Raw genomic sequence first — 20,284 nt, forward strand, 5'->3', positions numbered from 1 at the left:
GTTTTTTAAAATGTCATTATTGCGATCACAGATTAAGAACTAAGTTAATACGTAACTTATGTGATTGTGACGTTTATTCTTTTTGGTCATCGTATATTACAAAATTTAAACATCATGTTTCTTGTCGTTTGACAAAATTCAAATAAGTGATTTTTGAATTTTTCTTATAAAATAAAACTTTATGTAATAAAAAACTAAACCTTCATTTAAATGCGTAAAACTATCCATTTAAATCACGAAGTATAGACAATCAAATTTCTTCTTGTGTATAATAATGTAGGATATTAGAGCCATATCCTTTTCCTTACCTTTCCCAAAAAGTCGGCAATCCGTTTGTAGAGGCGTAAGGTCTGCAAAGGACCTTATGCCTCTCCAAATGTTCATGGGCGGTGGTAGCGCTTACCATCAGGGGTCCCACAGCTCCATTGCCGACTGTAACATAAAAAAAGCCAAAGCTTAACTACATATAATTAATTAATGTGTATATTTTATCCTTTTTCAGATAAGATTCCAGAGGTTTTAGAAACGAAATGTGAAAAATGTAGTGACAAGCAAAAGGAAATGGGTAAAACGTTAGTAAAGGAGATTAAAGCTAAACATCCAGACATTTGGTCAGATTTGGTCTCGTTCTATGACCCACAAGGAAAATACCAGAAATCATTTGAAGAATTTCTTAAAGACTAAAAACAAACAAAAATAACAATAACAAATTAACAAGCTATCAAAATTTATTGTATAAATAATCTCTTTTATAACAAAAATTACAAATTTTTATTTTCATATCTAGTTGTGTTTTTATTTATATTAAATTACATCCTTTACAGAATCATCCTTTTCAGTATGTTTTTTCAAAGCACGATTAAATGTTTCGTAACAAACCCAACCCTCCGAGTGGTACTTTTTAGCTTCTTCCCAAATTTCGTTAAATCTTTCATCCGTAAATGTTTCGCCCGTTGCTTCGAAAACTCTTTTAATCGTTTTAGAGTCTCTTTTACAATATAAATCCCTGTGATTAACATGAAACAATGTCAGAACACTAGGGCATAAACAAGATTTCATATCAGATTCATGCGGAAGACAAGTTCTAGCAGCTTTACAACAACCTTCGGGTGTTATCGGATAATCTAAATCAAAATATCTTCCAGACGGTAAACCAGCCATTCTACTTTTGTTTTCTACTTGGCCAGGTTTTACCATATCTGTATAAGTCGTGTTATAATCAAGACAGTCATCTGATACATCGGATATTTTCGGAATTTCTGGTGATGGTTCTCGATAATTTATTACATGTACAAAAGTTTTGTATTCAATGTTTGACCCATCAAAAGCATTCCACATGGAGAGTAATGGTTCAATTAGTGATGAATCGAAACGTATAAGCCTTGATGCACACAAGCTATATACTGTGTTTTTTGGCAACCAACCAGTTTTTTCTTTGTCGTAGTATTTGATATTCAAATAGAATCCTCTGAAAAAAGAAGGAAGAAATCGTGAAGATAAACATTTTCTCAATGAATTTAGGTGACCTAAACATTTTTTGAAAAAATAACGTTCTGGATTTAATTCGCAACTGGCCAAACATTCAGGCAAATTATCAGGAGGTTTTAATTTACCAAATGCATAGCCCTTAGGTACATAATCAATATTATTATTTGGCGCCAATACAGTTCCGATCCGAGGTTGATTTTCTTCTTGAAAATTAGATTGTATAGTATTGACTATTGTTCGTCCTCCATTGCCAACAACTATCCTGTCATCCGTTAGGCAACATCTAGCGTACGTACCGCGTTTGTCCACAAAGGTTCTATGACCGTATGTTAGATCTTCCTTGTATGGTGGCTTACAGTATGTACGCTTTAGTTGTACACCCGGTTTATAAGAGGGCGGGGTTTTATCAGGAAGTGGATCTTTTGGCATAACAACATCATATAATCTTCCGTGAAATGCGGTTTTTTTGCCAAATGTAGTTCCAAAAATATCCATGCCTTCTGGTAACATAGGAACGGAATCGTGGGTTTGTCCAAGTGGCTTTTTCCAATAAGAAGCAAATGATGTATCTTTGAAATCATCAACAAGCGTTCGAAATTTAGATTTTATGGGTGGATTGATAATCTGTGCTACGTTACCAAAAGGGCCTGCAAAACGCATATCTAAAGGAATAGGCTTACGTAGTGGTGGTAACGGCTTAGGTGCTTTAGGTGGCATAATAGCATCGCTCATAAGAGAATCTACTTCATCTTTTAATAAATAGTGTTGTAGGGAATCAGCTACTTTATCGTCGGGCTGAGCAGAAGGTAATCCAGCAGCACAAATCCTTGGATCTCTCTCTATAAACATACCTAAATTACCCTTGCCCCCGGAAGTAGATCTTTGGCAGTCGACCGGCATGACTATTTGTGTATAAAACTTATACTTCATATAAAAATAAATACGTATAACAGATATGTAAAGATTATAATTAGACACTGATTTTTTATTTATTTAATATGTCATTTGTAAAATTGCACATTTTAAAAAAGTTCTTAATATGAATTAGGAATTAATATAAAAGGTTTCATATAAATAATTGTAAATAACAAATCATTATTACAAAATATTATTGATTAAATTATCCCTGTATAACTTGTGTGGGTTAAAAAAAATTTCATACTCCGTCGTCCGCGCTACAGATAAAATAATACCGATCTGAATTTAGGTAAAAAGTTTTTGATTTGTTAAGGATGACCGCACACAGTCAGAATGTCTCTTTGAATTCAGAAGCATACCATTTAATTGTTCCCCAAACCTAAACTATTTTTATCATATAATGAATTTTTCAGATCGATCTGAAAAGTATCTCTGTTGTGCCCGCTGAATTCCAGACCTTTTGGTCTTCTAATCTTTTGATTAAGATTATGAATCACGTGAATTGTGCTTAAGAAATAATAGTATTTATAATAATATCTGAATGCATTCCAATATTCCTTTCATTATTTATTATAAATACGAACGCGGGCTTGTTTGTTCGTCCTACGTTCAGGCCGCCACAAAGTGATTCTATTAGACTAAGAATAGTTAGGAGTCTAGACACTGAATGCTTAACGATACACTGATTTTAAACATTGTACAAGTATTTCAGCCCGAAAGAAATGATTTTCCAAATTTTCGGCTTGCTCCCATATCATACGAAAGTTTGCTCTACTGGGGCAATACCACTGAACTACTGTTAAAAGTGTGTTTGGCTGGATTAAAATAATAGAAAAATGACAAATAAAATATTGATGAATCCTTCCTACTATAATATATAATATAATATTATAAATGCGAAAGTTTGTTGCTCTTTCACACAAGACTACTGAACCGATTGCAATGAAATTTGGTACGTAGACAGCTAGACCACTGCAATAACATACAGGCAACTTTTTATCTCGATATTCCTACGGGATACGGACTTACGCGGGTAAAACCGCGGGGCGCAGCTAGTAATGAATAAACAGAAGCATATCATGGTATTTGCTAAGCTTTTATGGGAGTAATTGAAGGAAGTTACTGTACTAATGAATTATTTATATGCTGTCACTACGTAAATAATAAAGTATTATTGAGAAGGCTAGCTCGTATATCTTTTCCATGTGTAATTGCATTTTATACATCCAGCATATAGCTTGTTAATTATTCTTTTGATGTAAAAGAACTTTATTTGTAAATTTACTCAAATATTAGTAAAATTATAGGCTAAGCGTCTTCAATTGAGCACATTTCCTATCGTACGCAGTTCTTAGCAAAATAATTGTTACCAGATTACTGTTTTCATCTAATAATAGTGACATACAGTTTATAAATACGAATGAGACAAACCACATATTGTAGTTATTTCTTTGTCTTGGCTTAATCAAATAGGTAAATATATTTTTCATATTCTAATTTAAGACAAGCAAGTAGAACAGGAATATTCATCGTATCACTTTCGTCTAAATGGTCTCAATATGAAAAGGAGTATTATTAAATAAAAGAAAGTTGTTCTAGCTACACCATACATAATCACAGAATAGTTTAACCGTTTGTTATGATTTTAACTTAGATGGCTCCTTCTAAGAGTAGGATAATAATAGCAGCTAGTTATAATAAAGTTTGTGAAGGTTAAAATGTCATACAAAGGTTCAAAGGTACTAATAAGGTAAGGTATAAATATTCGTAACCATGCAGGTTTTTGTACTGCTTTAGTAAATTCATAATAAAACGCACAAAATATTTCAATGACGATATAGTTTCAGTTATTCTTAAAACGGTTTTACAGGTTTATATAATATTATGTTCCGCCTTCGTCGAATTTGACCCAAAATAGAATTTGCCCTACACCCGAATAGCCACGATCTGTTAGTAAAAGATATTTCAAGATCCGATCAGTAAGTTCCTTCCGAAGATTACTTCGTCACATTCATACATAGTATCTTAACCTCTTTGTAATTTAATCAGTTTATATGATGTACTTAAAGTCATAAAATTTGATATATTTCTCTACTCATATAAGAATGCAGAGATTTTTTCTTTAGTTAATCGCTTATTTCATCGTTTTAAAGAAAATAAAAACACTTTAATTGTAGAAAGCCTCACTTAAAGGAACGTGGATGAACGAAACTATACATAATATTTATCGAGAAAGCCTAACGACGAAGGGGCATAAAATAAATTTTCAAGACTCCTTCACGAATGAAATCGCGTTCATACTTAGTAGATAATAAAAATTAAACATTCATATAATATATGAAGGTTTGAAAAAAGAATAACTGTTTTATAAATCATTTGCAGCAATGGCTGAAAGTTGTTTCATCCTACTTCTATCTTCAACATTGATTCTAGCAGACTTCTATAGTCCTAGATATGATGATTTTGATATTCAACCTCTGCTAGAAAATAATCGGATATTGATAGGCTACACGAAGTGTTTTCTTGATCAGGGGCCTTGTACACCGGAGGCGAAAGATTTTAAAAGTAAGTTATATTAATTTCAGCTTGGCAGCATTCATTAATTTTTTTATGATAATTATAAAAATGAAATAAACCCTTTCATTATATAAAAATTGAAAATATTGGATGTCTAGAATAGGTTGTAGAATGAAAACGGCTTTTGCATTATATGCAGGGATAGCCTACATTAGCTAGTGATTTTTATACAAGATATAATATTTATGAGTTGGCTCGTAGCAATGGTTCAGTCTTTACGCTATATCTAAATAATTATTTAATTACACGACTCTACAAAAAAAATTTCGTTCTTTGTCCTAAAGTTTATACTATTATTTTCCAGTTAGTTATGTACAAAAACGAAAAGAAAATACCTTTTTTCGGTATGAAGTTTGCTTTTGTGATAGTTATAATAATAATACTCATTTTTCAATTTTTTCATAAATTTTAATTGATTTTAATATTTTTAAAAAGACCGCTTGGTGAGAATGGGGTATTAACGTTTACACTGTGCCGCTAGATGGCACCCGAGTGATAAACAACCATCAGGTGTTATTTACAAGCCCAGAATAACTTAAAATTTCGTCACGCAAGTGCAAATACGAAGCTGATGCATTTTGTTTTATATGTGGTCAATTTATTAAAGTTCGAGACGTGAAATATGAACTAAAGACATCTCACGTTCTCTGTGAAGCCTATGAAGCATATTTTGACTGTCCTGTACGGAATCAAGATAAGCCATGGGCTCCACATGTTGCTTGTAGTTATTGTAAAAGGTGTTTTGAATTTTGAACAACGCTATCAAGGCCAATACAATGAAAACATGATGGGCGACTATATTTGGGGTTTATTGAGAGAAAGTAGCTATGAACATAAAAGAAAAAGTAAAAGTGTGCACTTTTAAGTTATTTTCCACTTTTCTGTAAGCTAATTTGATAGTAAAACTTAATAAAAATAATAACCATTTTTATTTTAATAGTTTTATTTTCAATCAAAAATTAAAATGCGAGATTTTTAAAAATTTCGTTCAATCAGTCTTCTAAGCACAAAAGCAAAGTTTTACATGCCATATATTTTTTTTCCGTCTTATTACAACCTAAACTACCGAAATTTAATGCTTTGCAATCAAAGTCAAATTTCATGTTGACCCGTGTTATCTGACAAACAAAATGTGCACTTGTTTCAAAACTTTATTTTTATAATTTCAGAAGCTATACCTGAATCTTTGGAGACATCTTGTGGAAAATGTTCACCAAAACAGAAGCAATTAATAAGAACAGTGATAAGAGCCATAATTGACAATCACCCTGACGTCTGGGAACAATTAGTGCATAAATATGATAAGGATAAAAAATATAGAGATACTTTTAATAAATTTATTGAATCCAATGACTAATTATGTAAGGCTTTTATTTTTATATGCTCAATCTGACGACATGGTAGTGTTAAAGCTAATTATAAATTTGCTTAGATTAAAGTTTCAACAGGTTTTTTTTAGGAATTGTAAGAATTCTCTGGTTTAAACCATAACCGACGATCCAAGTATCGATATGTTATACAAGTTAGTGTTGATAAATGCGTGTCATCGATTTATCCACCAATTGAGTAAAGTGGGTATGATGAAAGATTTAAAATATATTCAAATAATATGGAATTTTCATTCCCCCTTCAATACCGATAGATTTAAATCCGATTGAACCTTCAAGCTATTCTAATAGATATATTTAATGTTTAGTACGTGAGAGTAATGAAATACTTCGTAACAAATGAAATATTTTTATTACAACAAATTAAAATCACACCATAATAATTATTACGTATAGAAGAATTTTGTCAAATTTTACGTGAACACAAAACTTTAACTACTCAACTCTTCTTTGCAGCATCAATTTTGTCCTTGTATCTTTCTTGGTAGATGTTATCAGGGTCATATTTAGTGGCTAACTCCTTCCATAATTCCGGTCGCTTATTAACTAAATGTTTGATAACTTTGTCCGCATTGGTTTTTTGTTTCGCCGTGCATTTGTTACATTCGTTCTCCAAAGCGTCAGGCAATGTTTCTTTTAATGTTTTTGCGTCGGGTGGACACCGGCTTCTGTCCATGAGGCACTCCACATAGCCTTTTAAGAGCCGTTCAGATTCTAGCACCTCGTCCACGTTTATGTTATCATATTTATCGGTGTATGTAGATTTGGACCACACCACGGCGGCTATACATAACACGAGTAGTGCTGTCAGCTTCATTGTAAACCTGCAAGAAACGAATCACAGTCGATGTTAATATGATTGATTTAAACATTAAATATATTATTATATCGGTGACGGATAACCGAAAAGTAAGAAGTAGTAAGAGAATTAAGATTAGAAAAAACATGAAATACTTCCATTTATGATTCAGATTTAATTTTATGATATAATAGAAATATTATAACAATAGCTAGATTCCAGCTTATATAAAACAATGATTTAATTACTTCTATTATCTATTGTTTGTTGTTGAAATAATTATCATTAGTTACCTTTCAGGCTTAACAATATATTGAAATAGCTACCTAACTTGTTTTTGCAAACATCATAAGGTTTTTTACGTTTTTATAATATCTTCCCTGTATCTTGGTATACTATGCTTCCTATAACTTACAAAAACACAGTATTATCTTGTGTTTGATTTTACGCGAGTATTATACATTTAGAAATTAAAAACTTTTTAACGGATTTTAAACGCGATTTATTCATTATATTATTAACTCGACGTTTCGAACACTTTACAGCGAGCGTGGTCACGGGAGACTGACAGAAACATGTTTTTCTTTTCATATTATTGCTATTAAATATATACTAAACGCTTCTAATGACTAACAGAAATGATATAACTGAAATGTGAACAAAATGCAAACTGTTCGTAATTGTATCAGATTGTACCTAGCTTATGCCTGAACTTCCGCCACTACTAGTGTCAAAATAATCCGTTAAATCCCAAAGAGAACCTGTTAAATCCAAAGGCAACCATACTAGTTGCAAAGATGTTTGCACGATGACAATACCTATAATTTTTCGTTATTGAAAATTCTACCAATTTGCCTTAAATTTGACTTTTCTGTTTAATTTGGAGGAAGGTGTGCGAGACGCAAAAGAAAATTAAATAATTAGTAACACGTTATAATATTCATGACCTATGGTATTCTATTATGGAGTAGGCAGTATTGAATTCATATATGTATTACAAAAAGAGCCTTACGTTCTATATATCATTTACGTGAACGGGACTCGGTTTATATTCAATAACATTTCTCCTGTTCACAATAACACCGAATCATACACAAAAGTCGGTGATAGACGTTGTTATGATATAAGAAACACAAATTAAATTTAAATGCATGTTTTTCTGCTTTATAAATAAAAAAAAACGTGGATGCATGCTTTTACAATTGAACTCCTAATAATATTAAAGTAGTGTAAAGCCTGCTAAAGCATTAAATATGTGGAAGATTAAATTGGAATGTTTTCACATATAATGAATCACAGGACGGTTCTTTGACGTAATTATATGATACATTGTGAAAATCAAAATATGTGTAATTGACACGATTTTGAAAGAGTATCAAGAGTTTGTTAACGGCTTTTCTCTGTAGAGACTACTTTCAAGAGCAGTGGCAAATGGTTAATATCAATATATGTTATAACAAATCAAATGTGCTTGTAGAAAAAACTCATTGAATAAAAACAAACTAAAACATTGTTTCGATTGAGTTTAAATTTTTATATAATTGAATTTCTTAAGCCTAGCAAATAAATAGAAGCATGGCAAGCATCATAAGTCTGGTGAAGCAGACCAGGTTTAAACGGATCCTACGATTTATAAGATAGCGATCAAAAGGTGCGGTCACGAAAAATTTCACAAATTTATTACAAAATAATAATTATGTAAAATTTATAAAGACATCTCTAATTATTTCACAATAATATTTACATCCCAAGAACAATTATATATAATGATTTTTGATTAAGATATACTTAAATGCTATATATAATGAGATGTAACAACTTGCTCACACTTAATGCACAAAATAATAATAAACACAAAGAAATTATGATATAGCTAAATTTAAAACAAACAAAAATTAGAGAATGACGGCATTAATTTGTTCACAATATTTTATTAGACAACAAGGCGAAATTTATATTAATGATGATGGAACAGTAGATTGATTTTTTTTTTTTAAATTATTTAATCTAAGAGTTGTTAAGCCAAAGTGCATTATGCTTACCGTTAGATATAGTAAAGTGATGCCTGTCCAGACACAACTGTGAGGATTTCATGACCACCTAGGATATTTATGCATTTATACTAGTGTTCATGTTTGCAATTAAAGTGCATTGCGTTGTTGATATTACAATCCAAGGCGCGATAATTTATTCATAAAATATTAGACAATAGCAAACATGATCGGAAGAAAAATCGACGACATTCATAAAGAATATTCTCACGGGTTTCGTAACTTTAGAAAAAAAAAGACGTTAGATGCATACAAAACTATTTGCTTATAATCAATAATATATATACATTTTTTGAGTTTGTATTTATTATTTAATGAATTTTTACGCATCAAAGATGTTATGAATTTAGAAGACATCTATTTTTGTGTTTCTCTCGTATTGTAATTATGTAGCTGGAGAATACATGGAAACGTTTCACCGTATGGTTATTTCTATTTTAGGTATTGTGCACTAATTTATCCTCAATTCTATATCTGTATACATATAATAAAATATTAAAAAAATTGTGTCTCAACATTGAATATATATAAAACTATATAATTGAAGTGGGTTTAAAAACAGTAAAAGAGCTCAAATACAATAATGTGGTGTATGTGAATTGGGCTATCTCGTACCGAGGGAAGTACGACACCCTCACAGAAACCTGTACAAAACATTGTACAATGAATGGGGGAGCCGGAGGCCAGTTTCCTTTTCCTCACGCTTCCCAGGCCGTTCTTTCTTTACAGTCGTCAATCCTTTCCTTATCCCTTTCCTCTTAAAAGTGAGCAGCGACTTCGCCGATGTTCATGGGCGGTGGTGATCGTTTACCATCAGGCGAACCACCAGCTCAGTTGTCCGCTCATGGCATAAAAAAATTGTGTCTGGTTGTCCGTTTGTTTGTACACGCTGATCTCCGGATCTACTTCTTTAAATCTAATTTATAATGTAAATTGTATTGAAGTTTACCCAGAACTCTTTATTGTATATAAGGGAAGTTGTAGTTGTACTTTTCGCATAGTTTTTGTCACACAATTTTTTAGTAATTGGTGTGCCTTATAATTGTCGTTTCTCATATGTAATTAGATTGATTATTTTATTAATCGCTGTAAGGTGCTATGTGAATAAAATAAAAAATAATTGAAAACCTCCAGTTTGATCACGTTCAAAGATCACACGAACGAAGACGCGGGCACCAGCTAGTTCTATAATAAAATAATTTCGATCATAATAATTATCCAAGTAATAGTCTGGACCATTTAAAGAAAATTAGGGTGGTTATACAATAACCTTCGATTATTTACTCCTTTAGATAGAGTGTTGCGCTACAATTGCAATAAAAATAGCAGCCCAGGTTTGAACTGCTTGTATGCGTGAATTACGCACACATGTATATCAACTACATGTGCGCTAAGTCAAGAGTCATTGTAGTGATACCACCTATTAGAATAATTTCCCAAAAAAGTTTTGATTTTGATGCATGTTCGATCTGTTCTTTTTTTAAAATCAGTAATTATATTGTTATGATTATGAATTACTAGATGAAATGTATTTAACGAACAAAATTATCGTGGTGTGAGAGTTTTATGCTTGCACATGACCAACAGGTATAACGTTATACGTACATATTAGTGTTGGAACATTGACAAAATCATCGATTGGTTGACATTTTACAATTTAAAAATTAATTTAAACAAATCTATGTACGAACAATTTAATAAAACATCACGACATCCCGAAATTAGTAGCAACAGATGACTTAAATTTCTTGGGCAAATTATCAATCAACCTTTAGGTTGGGAAACATATATTCGAATAGTATGTGAAAATCTTGTAAATTTTTCAACGCTCTGAGGATAATAAATAGCGTCACAAATAATAAATTCTCTGTCGAATTTTAACACGCCTTTATATAATCTGTGCTGCTTTATGGACTTATTTATTGAGGTATTAGATCGTTAATTGCATAGAGAAAATTCATAAGAGCCATATGTAGCAGTCCTCTCTAAATACTTATTATATTAAAAAAAATGTAATGAACGTTGATAATGTTATTAGACTAGATTTAGATGATTTAAGTAACATTAATTATATTGATATTAATTATGTGGGCTGATGATGATGATGAATTAAATTGACAAACCAGAGCTATGTGACATTCTTATTCTTTGTTAGTGATTTTAATAACGGCTAAATATGCTTCAACACTGTTAGTAAAACAAATGTAACATTCTTGTACCATGTTTACGAGCAAATACATAATTATAATCATTAACACTATTAAATCGCGTTACAATATTGCAATTACTGTGATAAAAAATCAAGAAATGCAAATTGGTACTAGGACATGCAATTTCAATTACTTAGGGCCTAGCCTGCTACCCTGTGACCTTAGAACTTGTTTCTTACTATGAGTCAATATTGAATATTTGAATAACTCGCTATGAGGTCAATAGTTATAGGATATAAATCTTCAGTTAGACGTGATTAGGGTTCACCATAAGACTTTCAACCGTAAGCAAACTAAAAAGGAATTAAAAGCTGACGAATCTTGCTCAGTTTTTGTGGATGACAATTTTCGGCAATGAGTAACATAAGTGCAGTAACATTTTATTATTACTATCTCTTGTTCGCAGCTTCACCTGCTTAGTTAAAATAAATTTCCACGAATTTAACCTCCTTGCGGTAGAATTTATTAAAATACTTAGCGAACTGACACTTAGACATCATAGCGCCTATCAACAGACAAAATTTCAACCCGATCATCCCAGTAGTCTAGGACGTTCGTTTATAGATCAGTCAGTAAATCACCTTTGCGTTTTATATTAAAATAATTGCGCAATAGGTTAGGGAGTTATGCTTTCGATTAGCTAATACCAAATAAATCGTATTCGCTCTAAGCTGGATTGTATTGATTGTGATTTGTTATCCTTAGTAGTTCGTTCCTTTACTAACCTTTACTATCACTACATAGTGAAAAACAGATTCGCTTTCTCTGTCCATATGTTCCTATGTATGCTTAAATCTTTAAAACTACGCAACGAATTTTGATGGGGTTTCTTTTAATTGATAGGGTGATTTAAAAGGAAGGTTTATATGTATAATAACATCTATTAAACTATATATATAATTAACGTAACGGTGATATGAGCTACTTTTTAAAACGGTGAAACATTTCATATCAGCAAGTATTGACGATTATATCATTTGAATGTAATTTCAGGATGAAATCATTTTGATGAAGTTCTTAAGCAGTTTTGTTTGTTCTGTTAAATCTGGGCGCCTAAGGCTAAGTGATCCGCACCACCCACGCATAAAAAATTTGCGAAGTCCTCAGTGAAAGGCGTTCCTAGTTTTTTGAAAGAAATGTAATGGAATAACTGACATTGCGTCCAAAAATTTATATGCAAACAAAAGATATCTTATGCTTGTATTGAATACGGTTAGAAACCAATAAATAAATCGATTATGAAATTGTCCACATAGTGCTTTGTGTGGTTTAATCACAGATCACAATTTGTGCTCGATATTTTATATTCACAGCAAACAGTCAACTGATACAATGTAATCCTATCCTCTCCTATCCTACGTATATTATAAATGCGAATGCAAGGATGTGTGTGTGTTTGTTACTCTTTCAAGCAAAAACTACTGAACCGATTGCGATGAAATTTGGTACGTAGATAGCTGGACAACTGGAATAACATATAGCCACTTTTTATCCCGATGTTCCAACGGGATACCGACTTACGCGGGACTTAACTTTTAACTAAAGTTTATTGTCATATTAACTGCGGGTCGCAGCTAGTATGACAATAAACTTTAGTTTCTAAATCGTGCTTGGTAATTACCATTATAAAAAAACCGGGGGTTTTTTATACTTTATGACATTTGGGATCATGGACATCTGCGCAATAGAAATCAAATTATTTTTTTTTACTTTAAATGAATGTTACTAAAACGAACCTACTAATATTAGCTATGAATAATGTAACCAAAGGTAACTCATTCATTCTTATTTATGTCTGTAAATTTTAACATTGAAACAATCTTATAAAAAGCAGAAATGTAAGGATTGTTTCAATGTATTAATGGTCGGTTAAACTCATTTCCATTAAAAAGCCCATGATCTTTTATTACGTTTTATTAACTAAAAAAAATATAAACAGCATAACTGTGCAAAAAATGTATCTTGCGAAATTTGTAAACAAGAAATCATAAGAGTCACTATAGCGTTACAATCCACAATTTTAAATTTAAAAATATGAATCGTTTGGCATTAAAATTTTCAAATTTGGTATTTCTCAAAACGTTATCCTATTTCTAGCTTTTTTTTGTTATTTACGTCAAACTATAAATTATATGAGTTTTCGTCATATTTACTAAAAAACTGACAGATAGTTTTAACTTTTTATACCGATGTATCAAAAAGGTCAATCCACCTCATTCAAGTCGTACAGCGAGACGTTACCTTGACGATTGGAGAACAATATTATTATTATACACTGTACATGTTTAAAATAAATATATTTCGAGCATTCATGGTCTAGTGCACAATTGTAAAAACAAAGTAATGGAAAAAATGGTTTTGCAAGAAAGATATATGCCCTAATTAACTTCAGGATTTTACCTCAATCTTATATGCAAAAAAACGTACATGTATAAATCGCGCGTCACGTTAAAACGTTTCGATTTTCTCATTAAATACCTTATAATTTGGGATTTCATAATACTTCTACAATTTCATAATATTTAATTTCATAAGTGCAAGAAAACTTGAGCGTCATATAAGTTATTATATATGCCTATTAGATTACTTTAGTGGTGTGTTTGACTAATGCCAATACCGCTTGGTATGTTTTTGACGAAATGAGAAAAGGGTCATAGATATATAAATCATTCTCAGGTAGAAATGCATCCGAAACATTCGTGGAAACCTTTCTTATTGAATGTTTACAGTCAACACTTTAAACGTAAGAGAGTTTTTATTGTTTAAGTTGTAAGAAAGCAAGTCAGCAAGAGAATTGAATTTTAATCAATATCTCGCCTAATTTTTATAAGAACTCATATTATTATTAATCCAACATTAAGAAAATGTCTTATCCCGTTCTTTTCACCTAAGCTATCATTTATCCAACTTTTGCTGGTATAATTGTAATGATTTTCTGAGACCACAAATCTGAACCTAGTTGGCAACACCCAACACCCAATTGGAATATCTCTATGATAATCTATTCAGTACTTAATATAATTATCTCAATTCAAATAACCAGTGCAAAAAGCTAAATTTTACATTAGTTAAAAACAGGAGTAAGAAGGGGCTTAGCATAAAATTCCAAAAAATGTAATAATTATACTATTTACTGAGCCGAGCGTTAATCCTGACCTACGATAATTTCCGCATGACATTAGCTCCCACTACCAGATAGAACATATTATCATTAAATAGAATACACGCTTCTGTTGAACTTATAGCCGTTTGATACACATCTGTTTTTTCTGAATATTTTAATTACGTCATATCCACTTTAGTTGAAGAGTTATCCTTGTGATGCATGAGAAGAATTCAATAAGTAGTTACTACCCTGATGATATACACATCAGATAATATTCCCTATCTGGAAATTTATTTACTATTCTGAATGAAACATAGAACGACGAATGACAATTGACTTCAAGCTCAGTTGCTCACTTGTATACCAAACTTTCCATCCGATGCAATCTATGTTGACTATTTTTAAATAAATTAAAAATAATTATCATACGTATGACTCTGTGATGGAAGAAAACGTTTGTCTAAGAATATACCTAATAGAATAAATGACTGGAAAAACAAAGGCTCACACGACCTTTAAGCATCGGTGGCAAGACTAGATCTTATTAAGCACACTACGTCGAAGGCCAATACGCCCATTATAGTGTCCACTTGTATTTATTTTGCATTGGATACTATTAATTACAGAGCCTCTTTAAAGAACAATGGATTAGTCATTTGTTCCTCTTGATATTAAAAAGGTATGCTCCTTTTAGGTTAGACAAAGTACAAATACTTTCGACGTATATTTTGTCTATAATGGTCTAAGAATAAGCGAGGGGTTGTTCGCTCTGTTTATAATGTGGAGATATGTTTTGTTTTAAAAAAAATAGTTTTAAAGAACGTTTAATGTTTTTGTTAAGCTGAACTTGAACAAAATTGATACTTTACGCCTACTTCTCCGTGGGTATCTGATGCAAGATTTCCCCACTTAAAGCAAAAGGTGACATTATATTTATAATTACTCTGCCGTAACCACTAACTATCGAGAGCCAGGTGGTATTTAAAGGCACCTTAATTAAATAAGTATAGTTTATACGTATAATATATCGATAGATAGAAAATCTTTAATACTTAATATACTAGCTGCGCGCCGCGGTTTCACCCGCGTTAGTCCATATCCCGTAGAAATATCGGGATAAAAAGCCTTATGTTATTCCAGTTGTCCAGCTGTCTACGTACCAAATTTTATTGCAATCGGTTCATTAGTTTTTGCGTGAAAGAGCAACAAACACACACACATCCTTATAAACTTTCGCATTTATAATATCAGTAGGAGTAAGGAATTATTATGACGCCATAAGATTTTAGAACATGATTTATTATAACGTTTTAGTAAAATATCGATTTTTCATTATTGGTGGGAGTTTTTATTTAAAGTGTAGTTTGAGTGCAACGTATATTCTAATTAACCTCACTGACATTGCGAATTACATTTTATCGCAATTTTATATATTTTTTTTTCTAAAAACCTCATTGTTAATTTAATTATACTAGCAATTACATGGCCAATGGAAGTTTTACGCTATGAGGTAATTCCCACATGTCAACGTTTGAGAATAAAGGTCTTTCATTTATGAGAATGAGGAAACTTTAGAATATTATGCGTATGGCTTTCATTAAATTGTTTATTATATAGCTCATGTTTGGAAAAAAACAATTTATATGAGCGCATTAATTTCAACATTTACTCACGTTTGCTGTTATTTCATGTGCCAAATAGGCTGTATTATTATTTAAGGGTAGATTCCTTGCAATCGCAACAAACATACATATTCTTTTTCTACTTTTATTACTTTTATGTATCCAGAATAGCGGCCTATTGGTAACAAATCTTAAGTTTAAGGTACTGTTCTACACGTCCATGTATAGAAAAATAGCAAATGCCCTGCACTTGTCGTTTGTATTATTTGTTTGTGCGAATGAGAAGAAATAGAGGATTCAACTATCACAGTTCATGAAATACAGCCTGGTGACAGACAGACAGACAGACAGTGGAATCTTAACTTTTTCAGTAAAACCAGGCCGTAAAAATATGAGAATTAAAGTCGATTAACAACATTTTGGCCCTGACGATACTTATGCCTGCGACATAAATATAAAACCTCTATATGTAGAGAAGTAGCGGCCTTACTTTATAGTACTTCATTAATCACCGTCATCGTAAGAAATTTTTTATCATATTTTGACAATGAAAAAAAAATGAAACATCTTGCATACAAACATCATAGTTTCTCGTACTTAACTTAAAGAAATATCCAATTTTATTTTCGATAAATAAGGACCACTACGATATTTAGATTTCTCATATTAGAGCAACCGAGACAGCCGTTTGTCTGATGGTAAGTTTTACCACCATTTCTTTCTCTATTTACAACATTTTTAGAATTGGGGTCTGCAAATGCGTTGGCCGCTTTTATGCGATAGGGGTAGGATCCTATCCTTATAAGGAAAGAATTGATAACGGAAATAAAGGAATGGACTCGAATACGAAACGATAGCATTCGCACGCTACTATTCGACGACAATCTTCTGTGGGAACATGGTACTTTCTCCAGTGGAAGCTGACCCAAATCTTGCCAAAATGTGCTGGAGTCCAACATTAAAAAGGTAAGGTTTATATAAGTTAGGTTGTAGATTTATTTTCTGTCTCCATTAAAATGGATAATACCTACACCGTCTTCATTAATTACTATTTTACTATGTTAATAATAGTTTACGCTGAAATGTGATTTATAAGATCATAGGTGACGTTTCAAAGAACAATTTATATCTAGTTAATAACATTAATTAAACTATAATATTATTTATTTTTAGGGTTCCATACCAAAAGGGTAACGGAAAGGTGTGCAATATTTCGTTGTTGCTCTTTAGCTTATTTGTACGGAGTTCCTAGACAATATTGAAAATGTTTATAAAGTGATTTTTTAAAGTTACGCAATAGAATACACAAGTAGAGGATACATCAACTCTTCCTTTGACTTTTTAATTAATATGTTTATTAATAGATAGTAACTGAAATACTGCAATCCTAAAGCTATAGCCAATTTGAAGGAGATTTTAAATAGTTTCTGGTCAGGCAAAATTGTCATTAGGTTTATCTTTTGACAACATAAATAAAACACAATAAAATATATATAATCCGCAACCAAATTCAATATGATCTTCAAGAAATCTGCCACTGCGCTTGACCCCAAACTTTTGTTGTTCCTATTGGTATAACAAAATGGAAAACACATGTATGAGCTTCAATAAATCGTTATTATATTCAAATAATTACACCCTCCAAAACGGGTCTGACGATGCAGACAATATTGTGTTAGTAGAGCCCTGTTATTTTGAGACTTTTCAAACTGTGAGAAATTCTGAGTGTGAATCCTCACATGGTAACCATAGAACATAAATTATTTTCGTTAATATAGTTGCTATCGCAAATTGTCTTGCGTTATTTTTCCTGTGGATAGGAATGTTTACGTTTTAAGTGCTGCAAATGTTAGAGGCACGTGACTATGGTTGTTTATTATACAACTAGCTGGTGCCCGCGACTTCGTTCGCATGCAATTTTGGACGCCAGCAACTCAAGTTTTTGAATTAAATTTATAATTATATTTTTTTATAATCAAACAGTGAAATGTGTGATAGGTTTGATTTTGACATCAGATGTTCCAAATCCCGATTATTATAAGTCGTGAGAAACTGCCCATCAAACAGGACAACTTTTGCTTAGACATAATTTCTGTTTTACGTTATAGTGTAGTTGGGCTCTTGAAGTTCTACATCGGGGTATTTAATCTTCGGTTTTTTAAGTCTGCAGTAATGTCTAAATGTAAGGTCCATCAGAGTGAACAATGTTAGATAAGACGTCATTACTGTCATAGCTGGACTCTTGGAGTTCCATATCAAATGTTCCATGTTTTAAAATTTATACTGTAAGCAGAAAATGTTTTTGCATGACACCATGTTTATATTTCTTACAGTATAGTTGGTCTGTTGCGATTCTGCATCAGGTGTTTCAGTTCCCAAAATAAATTTAAAAGCCTATGTGTTGCAGACTTAATACCTATGTAACAAAAATCTTTTATTCCAATCCCTCCAATAGATCCGGAGATAAGTATTTACTTATTTATGTCTACTTATGTCTATTTAGACACATTGTTTTAATCGTGCTCCTTTACTTTTTTTAAAATGTTTTAATTTTTTTAATATATTCAATGTGGAGACACAGTTCTTTTTACTGTTTGATTACATGACGTACAAATACACTGAATGGTCAGTCAGATACTGATCGCAGAAAATTTCCAAAAAGTGTCTGCGTCATTATAAATATTTCAAGGTTCTAATCAAAAAACTTCAAGATAATTGTTATGACTTGTTTGTGAAGACTTGCATAATAATTTTATCCTGATATTTAATAACACTTTGAACCCGCATTTTTAAGTTTTAAATATGGAATTACTAGTAGACTACTTAATTGTAAAGTTTTTGTTTAATTTACTTATTTAGTTAGTAATACAAGTAAGTTAAATAAGAATTTAATAATTGAAAACTTTTAATATTCCATATAAGTAAGTGTATTATATGACTTTTTAGTATTTACGTAAGCCTTTATGTAATATAAATTAATCTACTTCACAATAATTTATAATGTAAATAATAGCAGGAAATGCATTTTTGATGTAAATAACAACTTTCTAATATTTATATTCGACATTCATTTTAAAGTATACTATTATAATCGACTTTTCTTAAACAAATACATTTGGTAAATATTTACAATTTAATAAACAATGGCGTTCAATAAAACTGTGCTTATTTGTCCAATAGAAAGTTTAACGCGTCCTTAGAAATAAATTATGCAAAATAAAACTTTTGTAAAATCAAAATGTTTCCTGAAATTTTGAAATTGTAGAAGGTACTTAAATTGCATCCATTCATTGTTTTTTAGTTCCCAAATTGGAATTGACATAGGCCTAAAAACTATTGACCAACCTATATTTGCGGTGCAAATAGGAATTTAGTTAGCACGTCATGCTTACAAACTTCTATTTGTGTCGCAAGAGGAGTTCAGGACTATCCACCAGAGAGAGAGAGAGAGAGAGAGAAAGAGACATCAAACCATGTATCAGTACATTTAGAAATAATATTTCCAAACCCTTACGAAAAACACCCAAAGGTTTAATTTTATAAAAAGCCAATCTTTGTAGGACTTTTGAAATTCGTTCTCGTTTCAGTGAAAGGAATACTATTGGACCAAAGCCTCCCTCATAAATTTCCAGCATGACCGATCACTGGCGGCCTGCATCCAGCGGCTCTTTGCCATCCTCGGCACGGGATGTATGAAATTCATTACTACGTAAATTTTTACCTAAGTCCATATAAAAAAAAATAAAATAAGGCGTGTAGACTTGTACGCTTTTCTTGTTTTACAATTTCTCTTTACCATCACAATGAAAAATTTGATTATAAAGTAGCAATAACAACTTAATTATCAATCAAAACAAAAATTTACAAAATTGTAATAAACGAGAAAAAATATAACAAATACGTAGAGCACGACGAGCGCTCCTATCGCTTAAGCGGCGATGTCTTCCATACAACTCAATTATCGTAAAAACACATCATAATTTACAATCCTTTCATAACATAATAAAATTTTCGTAAATGTAATTTTGAAATAAATCAATTCTTGGCATGATCTGTTTACAATAAAAGAAAAAAAGAAGTAACTTTACGTTATGTCCTGAGCCTAATCTTCTTGCTTCCCTTGAT

General features: G+C 31.5%; 4 protein-coding genes across 4 annotated transcripts in view; 2 read left to right on the top strand and 2 right to left on the bottom strand.

Annotated features, from left to right (window-relative positions):
- Nucleotides 1-748, top strand: part of LOC119831917 — a 6,934-nt gene extending 6,186 nt beyond the window's left edge. Inside the window, exon 5 of the mRNA XM_038355487.1 lies at nucleotides 503-748. Within this exon, the coding sequence (XP_038211415.1) occupies nucleotides 503-684 (182 nt within the window). The 3' untranslated portion in view covers nucleotides 685-748. The remainder of the gene's footprint in view (nucleotides 1-502) is intronic.
- Nucleotides 724-2,388, bottom strand: LOC119831722 (EF-hand domain-containing family member B-like). Its single transcript, XM_038355197.1, has one exon. The coding sequence runs from the start codon at nucleotides 2,386-2,388 to the stop codon at nucleotides 805-807; it is 1,584 nt and encodes a 527-aa protein (XP_038211125.1). The 3' UTR covers nucleotides 724-804.
- Nucleotides 2,389-4,790: 2,402 nt separating this feature from the next.
- LOC119831919 (ejaculatory bulb-specific protein 3-like) lies at nucleotides 4,791-6,340 on the top strand. The gene is made up of 2 exons (XM_038355489.1): nucleotides 4,791-4,971; nucleotides 6,153-6,340. Exons 1-2 carry the CDS (start codon nucleotides 4,791-4,793, stop codon nucleotides 6,338-6,340), a joined length of 369 nt encoding a protein of 122 aa, XP_038211417.1.
- A 394-nt stretch (nucleotides 6,341-6,734) lies between these two features.
- On the bottom strand, nucleotides 6,735-9,351 carry LOC119831727 (allergen Tha p 1-like). Its single transcript, XM_038355201.1, has 2 exons — nucleotides 9,213-9,351; nucleotides 6,735-7,195 (listed from the first exon to the last, which is right to left on the bottom strand). The coding sequence occupies exon 2, from the start codon at nucleotides 7,186-7,188 to the stop codon at nucleotides 6,811-6,813; it is 378 nt and encodes a 125-aa protein (XP_038211129.1). The 5' UTR covers nucleotides 7,189-7,195; nucleotides 9,213-9,351; the 3' UTR covers nucleotides 6,735-6,810.
- Nucleotides 9,352-20,284: the final 10,933 nt, after the last annotated feature.

This window comes from Zerene cesonia, chromosome 14, assembly GCF_012273895.1.
Source record: "Zerene cesonia ecotype Mississippi chromosome 14, Zerene_cesonia_1.1, whole genome shotgun sequence".
Lineage (NCBI taxonomy): Eukaryota > Metazoa > Arthropoda > Insecta > Lepidoptera > Pieridae > Zerene > Zerene cesonia.